The following is a 7,548-nucleotide window of genomic DNA, read 5'->3' as shown; positions in this document are numbered from 1 at the left end:
GAGGAAGGAAGATAAGGAGACTTGGTGGTGGAATGAGGAAGTACAGGAAAGTATAAGGAAGAAGGGGTTGGCGAAAAAGAAGTGGGATAGTCAGAGAGATGAAGAAAGTCGGCAGGAGTACAAGGAGTGGCGTCGAAAGGCAAAAAGAGAGGTGGCAAAGGCCAAGGAAAAGGCATATGACGAGCTGTATGAGAAGTTGGGTACAAAAGAAGGGGAAAAGGATTTATACCGATTGGCAAGACAGAGGGACCGAGCTGGGAAGGATGTGCTGCAGGTTAGGGTGATAAAGGACGCAAATGGGAATGTGCTGACGAGCGAGGAGAGTGTGTTGAGAAGGTGGATGGAGTACTTTGAGGAGCTGATGAATGAAGAAAATGAGAGAGAGAGAAGGTTGGAAGAGGTGGAGATAGTGAATCTGGAAGTGGGGTGGATCAGTAAGGATGAAGTGAGGACTGCTATGAAGAAGATGAAAAGTGGAAAGGCGGTTGGCCCAGATGGTATACCAGTGGAGGCATGGAAGTGCTTAGGAGAGATGGCAGTGGGGTTGTTAACCAGATTGTTTAATAAAGTCTTGGAAAGTGAGAGGATGCCGGAGGAGTGGAGATTAAGTGTGCTAGTTCCGATTTTCAAGAATAAGGGTGATGTGCAGCGCTGTGGAAATTACAGAGGGATAAAGTTGTTAAGCCACACCATGAAGTTGTGGGAAAGAGTAGTGGAAGCTAGGTTGAGACGAGAGGTGATGATCTGTGAGCAGCAATATGGGTTTATGCCAGGAAAGAGCACCACTGATGCGATGTTTGCTTTGAGAATGTTGATGGAGAAGTATAGGGAAGGCCAGAAAGAGTTACATTGTGTGTTTGTGGATTTAGAGAAAGCTTATGATAGGGTGCCAAGAGAGGAGTTGTGGTATTGTATGAGGAAGTCGGGAGTGTTGGAGAAGTATGTGAGGATCGTGCAGGATATGTATGAGGACAGTGTGACAGCGGTGAGGTGTGCAGTAGGAATGACGGACCGGTTTAAGGTTAAAGTGGGATTGCACCAAGGATCGACTCTGAGCCCTTTCCTGTTTGCAATGGTGATGGACAGGTTGACGGACGAGATCAGACTGGAGTCTCCATGGACCATGATGTTCGCGGATGACATCATGATCTGTAGGGAGAGTAGGGAGCAGGCTGAATCGAGCCTTGAGAGGTGGAGGTACGCACTGGAGAGAAGGGGAATGATAGTCAGTCGGAGTAAGACGGAGGACATGTGCGTAAATGAGAGGGAGGGTGGTGGTATGGTGCAGTTGCAAGGAGTTGAGGTGGGGAAGGTGGATTGGTTTAAATACTTGGGATCAACTGTCCAAAGTAACGGAGAGTGTGGGAGAGAAGTGAAAAAGAGAGTGCAGGCAGGATGGAGTGGGTGGAGAAGAGTTGCAGGAGTGATTTGTGACAGAAGGGTAGCTGCAAGAGTGAAGGGGAAAGTATACAAGACGGTAGTGAGACCAGCTATGTTGTATGGTTTGGAGGCGGTGGCGCTAACAAAAAGACAGGAAGCAGAGCTGGAGGTGGCAGAGTTAAAGATGCTGCGATTCTCGTTGGGAGTGACGAGGATGGATAGGATAAGAAATGAGTGTATTAGAGGGACAGCACAGGTAGGACGGTTTGGAAACAAAGTGAGAGAGGCGAGATTGAGATGGTTTGGACATGTGCACAGGAGGGAAACGGAGTATATCGGGAGAAGGATGTTGAAGATGGAGCCGCCAGGCAGGAGGAGAAGAGGAAGGCCAAAGAAGAGGTTCATGGATGCGGTGAGGGCGGACATGCGGGTGGTTGGAGTGTCAATGGAAGATGTGGAGGATAGAGCGAAATGGAGACAGTTGGTCCGCTGTGGCGACCCCTAACGGGAGCAAGCCGAAAGAGGAAGAAGAAGATTTACCGTCTTTTTTATGAGGGGCTTAGGAAAGTGGGCGGAGCTTAGGGAAAGTGGACGTGGTTGATGAAAAGTGGGAGTGGCGTAGGAAAGTGGGCGTGGGACAGGAAAGTGGGAGTGGCGTAGGAAAGTGGGCGTGGGACAGGAAAGTGGGAGTGGCGTAGGAAAGTGGGCGTGGCACAGGAAAGTGGGAGTGGCGTAGGAAAGTGGGCGTGGCACAGGAAAGTGGGAGTGGCGTAGGAAAGTGGGCGTGGCTTATGAAAAATATTGTGTGGCTCAGGAGGTGTGGTCAAACAAGAGCATTGAGAGAAGTTTATCGGGTTTTCCGTGTGTGTGTGTGTGTGTGTGTGTGTGTGTGTGTGTGTGTGTGTGTGTGTGTGTGTGTGTGTGTGTGTGTGTGTGTGTGTGTGTGTGTCTGCAACATGAGGCTCCACAGCACAAACCAGCAAACCAATTATTTTTCAAATGGTAGTCCTTCAAAAATAGGGTGTCTATTTACCGTCATTTTTTATGAGGAGTGCCAGTTGGCAAAATACGCAATAGGAAAAATCTTGCCAGGCAGAGGAACAATGGTATGTTAACCAATACGTCTTGGCAATGAATCTTCGTCGGTGGGTCGGTCAGAATGAAAAGCATCATATCTAGCGCTTCGATCCTCGCGAATCCCTCGTCGCCTCCCGGCTTGTATATATATTGTTACGAATTTCGCCCGCCCGGCATGCGATCGGCCGTGTAACTCTAATAGCAGCCGCATCGCCCACCGGACAGACAATTCAGTCGTGACCCTCCTGGAACTACCGCCAGGAGCCAGTCACGGGTGGAGGTTTAACCTCACCACAACCCAGTCCGCCTTCTACCAGCGCGAAATAGGGTGAATCACCGAATGTCGATATACCTAAGTACCCGCGCGGGTAGCGTACCGAGGAGTTGTACCACGCCGCAGGTCGGCTCTGGACACGAACCGCTGAAGCGGCTCGTTCCGTGCTCAGGGGATAACCGAGCGGAGTTATCGCCGACCTCGACGGTTCAGATTACTTGCTGGGTGTCTAAACCCACTACCAATCCCTTCCGTGATGCAAGATGGCACTTTCAAACGAAGGAAAGGACGCAACGAAACGGGTCACAATTTAACAAGCACTTTTATTTCACACTCACACAAGGCAAGCACGTATTCACAGCCATACAGTAAGAATGCACATATAACAGTCAAAGCAACGCAGAGCTACAACCGAATAAAGCAATGTACAAGCACTTATTCAGGTTTACTTAAAAGACTGGCGCCACACACACATTTACACAAAAAGCAAATATAAGCTACCCTCATAGGCAAGGGGGCAGACAGGTCCGTGGACCAAATGTACGTGGGACCTGGGTGAGTGGCCAGGTCCACGAGACCATAGGGGTCTTACCCGCGCCGTCGTGGCGCGATGGCAGGCTAGCCGCAATGTCAGCGTAACGTGCCTGACTCCGTGCCCCTGAGGTGGTCGGTGAGCTCCTTTAGGCGTGCGTTGTGCAGGCACGTGTTGGTCGGTCGACACCACGGTTGGGGTGGGGAACGGACAGGGTTACCGGCGCTATCTCAGCACGGATGGGGGGAATTGTTGATGCTCGGGGTGGAGAGAGAGGAATGGCGGACGCTCCATCCCGCTAGCGGGGCCTTGGGACCGCACCGACTCCGGCAAACCCTCGCCCCTGAGCCCTCTTCCGCGTCCCTGCTTCACTCCGCGACTCGTCCCTCGACCTCAACTCCGAGCTCCGTCCCCTTCGCCGTCCGATCCCCGCAAACACAACTCAGACTCCACGACTTCGACCACGACCCAACAATGACAACTTCGACGACGACTTCCGTCTTCACTCGACCAGCCAGCGCGAGTAGCCTTCTGCTCGCGTCTTTATAGACGTGTATGTAAATGTGTTACACGTGGATGAGCGTGTATGTAAATTCGCGGATCAAAACGTGCTTGGAGGTGGGGCCACGCCACCCGATGTTCAGCCATTGGTCGGGCAAAAAGGGGACGTGAGCCTCTCTTGATCCGAATTTCCTCCGAAAAGGAATCCACATGCATCACGCTTGGGGGCGGGGCCACACCGCCCGACGCTCGCCCATTGGACGGAGGAAAAGGGGGCGTGTACCTCCCCTGATCCGATTTCCTCTCCCGTAAAGGCATCCATTTGTACTCGCGGCTCGACGCGTTCGGCAACAATCACCGAACGGGCCCTGGACCGCACGACGTTCGGTGTTGACAGGTGATGTGGTAGGTTGTGGAAGGAGAAAGGCGAAGGTGGTGGGGGGGTTGCTGTGGTGGTTTGGTTGTTGGCGGGCGTCGTTTGAGAATGGGGGTGAGGTGATGCTTGCGGGGTGGGGTTGTGGAGATGAAGGTAGTGGCGGTTTGGTGTAGTTGTTCGGGGGCGTTGGTGGTGGCGATTCGGTTGTTGGGGGTGATTGGTCCAAAATAATGACAGATAAAGAAAAATGGCTAACTCAAAGCGTAGCAGCCCGGATGAATCGCACATATTCCCTCTAAACAACTGGTGTGGACTAACTACACATGAACTTATCGATATATCTAACCTGAGGTCCTTTCTGGTGTATTGCAAATTTCCACAGCCGAAACAATGTATATGTATATCTATGTTCTACTGCTGATTTTCAAATGTTGATTGGCTCTTGTGCAAGAGTCTGGTGGCCCCGCCCCCATCAGACTGATTGACAGTTGTAGTCCCGCCCACAACGCTGATCCCTTCCTATTCCTTTACAAAGGGGAATTTTTGGGTCTCATGTTTCTTCTTCAGCGATGATGTCCCAAAGTTTAATGAGTGTTATTGGATGGGGATTTCTCTGCAGATGATTGGTAGGTATTTTATAGGTTTACAAGATCGATCTTGTTAGATTTTTTTTTTTTTGGAAGATTTATGTTGCATTGAGCCAAATGGAGTGTTCCGAGCCATCCCTACATAAGAAGTCTACCGACTTCTTGATAATTCATTTGAAATAAAATAGATTTTAAAGGTCAGAGAAAAAAATTCCAGAAGTTTACTGCTGTAGATGCAGAATCTTATCCACCACCTTATTTAAGATGTTCCATTCGTTATTTGTGCATGTTGTTTGTGTCCTTTATGACGTCCTTAAAAGCAGTAAGTTTCCTGTTTGTAATGATTTTCAATTTTGTTTGACTGCTCGGCAGAGTAAGAAAATCGCATCTGTCTCCGAAGGAATCTGTTCAGTTTGGCATTTTTAATATGAAATAGGCAAAGCCTAGAAACAAACGAAACCCATTAGAATTACCATTTAGAACCATCTAGATTTAAATTAAACACTGTGGGTTAGAAAGATTCTTCTTACTTTTTCATTGACGGATGGAAGTAAGGACATACCGAAATATTGAAGCGGCTTCACCATTTAAAAATTATCTCTGTGCATGTTCAATCGGTACAAATTCAGAGCCAAAGTACTGCTAAACTCCAGGTTTGTTTTCCGATTCATGTTCAAACTATAACATGGAATTGAAATCAAGTTGTTCCTCGATCATAAACTGACGTTTGTAGATGGATGGACAGACAGAAGTGAACCAATTGCTTCACCCTTCTTTTCGCTTTGCGTGCGTGGGGTAAAAAAAAAAAACAATTGCCTCAGTGACCTTGGGCAAACTATGACATCTGATATTCATCCTCAACCATTCTGGGGTATCAGTGGGAAGTTAATGATCTGATTCGACAATTGGGATCCAATTATCCAAAAAAAACAAACCCAAAACGACCATTATAAGACAGTTAAAGTCGTAGACTGCTTCATTGCTTTGCAAAGATGACTATAATTTAAGCACCAGATATAGCCACAGGATGTGAGACATCGATGATCAAATTTTCCAAACACTTTAAAATACCGTAGTATCACTTTGTACTTGAGTTTGCTCAGCATCAATAATATCGATTTGATGGGTTTCTTATGTGTCATAAACAGGGACCATTTCCCCTTGTGGCCGAGTCCTGCTTGCTTCTTCTCCATATCTGGCTTTTGATGCCCTCATCGCAAGCTCCAACTCAGGCAAGCAAGCTCTTGCGACTGGGAGATCGTTTTGCCTCCGAGCCTCCCTTTCGCCTCGCCTGGTCCAATCTCCGCTCCTCGAGCTTTCTACACTCTGTCCATGACGATGTCTTCGCTACACGGTCTTCCACTGAGTAACTGGAAATCATTGCAGCCGTCTGTACGACGATCCGAAGTGCGAGGTTTTGATATGTTTTTATTTTATTTAAAAACCCACATTTTTTGATGACGCCGCATCTTCGAGTTGTAGCATTGGAAAGACTTTTCATCTTGTGGGGATATAACTACTTTTGGCGTAGACAGAAAATGAGGCCTAATCTTTTTCTTTATTCTCTTGTATTGCTTGAATGTCATTCAAATGCAAGTGCAACGTTTTCAAACTCGTATTTCCCCACGTTGTGTAGTTTTGCTTCTCAAGAACATGATTTATAGGAATAAAGTTTTCTGAAAAAGACATTATTTCGTTTAAATTTGCTTTTTCCTCCCAGATTAAATTTTCCCTTGACTTTGACTTGCTTCCCTGTTCAATTAAAGGTTTGTTTGAGCAAGGAAATGTTTTGTTTTAAAAGGGATTTTTTATCTTTAACTTTAATCCAATAAACGGTGGGATTTCATATTTGTTAAGAGTGACGAAAGCTCAGGGATAACTTAGGTCTGTAACTTTTAACATAAGACTAAAAGGGGTACCTGGAGAAAAATCAACTTTCACCCTTTAAAAATTGTGCGAATAAATTATTGCAATATCAGCTCCTTTTTTTGTGTATCCTTTACTCATGTGTTGCAAGTCGAGCAAAAGGTGGTGTTTAATCACACATACTGTTTGATATGGCGATATATTATTGTTATATGAATGAAATGGAAATGTTGGGACAAAAGTATTGAAGAAAGCAATCGTTTTCTGAATCGAATTGATAAGAGAAACGGAATTGAATGAGACTCACCATTATTATAAGTGAAGGCGGAAGAGTTTTTGTTTTCATGTAAATTGAAACTGATCCATCTATCCTCACCTTACTCAACTATATCATACTGTTTGCAGATTGGGCTTTGTTGGTGGTATCTCCTATAGGACAATTGTGGACGGACGCACGCACGCACGCAGGGATGGATGGATGCAGGCACGCCGAGACCGAGTTCATTTTATATTATAGACGTAGGCTCATGGAAGAGTGAGGAGACTGACGGTAACTGGATTTGTTACAAGGCAATGCAGGGGTAGTGGGGCCACGGTTGGATAAAACGAGCAAGGAAACAAAACGAAGAGCAGATTATTATTTATTTGTATGCAGCCTGTGGCTGCTGGTTGTATCATTACTGGGAGCACGGTTGTGCCGCTGATGCAGTGCCCCCCTGTTTCCAGGAAGCTGGTACTCATTTTGCCGACCTCGAAAGGATGACAGGTTGAGTCTACCCACCTGGTGTTATTTAACGGCTCAACAGGGGCTCATACTTGAAAACCCGAGGATCTTAAGTCAGCCACCTTTACTGTTAAGCCAACACCAGGCGTTATGAAGAGCAGGTAGAGGAGGGACATTTGGTAACCGACAAGTTAGAGGGTCGAGTGAGGTGAGGTTAATCGAGGTTGTAAA

General features: G+C 47.0%; 1 protein-coding gene across 5 annotated transcripts in view; it reads left to right on the top strand.

The window, feature by feature from the left end:
- Window positions 1–6,585, top strand: part of GEMIN5 (gem nuclear organelle associated protein 5) — a 68,716-nt gene extending 62,131 nt beyond the window's left edge. For all 5 annotated transcript variants that reach the window (XM_085861465.1, XM_085861466.1, XM_085861464.1 and 2 more), the window contains one exon: window positions 5,876–6,585. In XM_085861465.1, the coding sequence (XP_085717591.1) occupies window positions 5,876–6,097 (222 nt within the window). In that variant the 3' untranslated portion in view covers window positions 6,098–6,585. The remainder of the gene's footprint in view (window positions 1–5,875) is intronic.
- Window positions 6,586–7,548: the final 963 nt, after the last annotated feature.

This window comes from Eptatretus burgeri, chromosome 17, assembly GCF_056783735.1.
Source record: "Eptatretus burgeri isolate ZD-2024b chromosome 17, Ebu_testis_v1, whole genome shotgun sequence".
Classification (NCBI taxonomy): domain Eukaryota; kingdom Metazoa; phylum Chordata; class Myxini; order Myxiniformes; family Myxinidae; genus Eptatretus; species Eptatretus burgeri.
The sequence above is the reverse complement of the archived record's forward strand: the minus strand, read 5'-3'. Positions and strand labels throughout refer to the sequence as shown.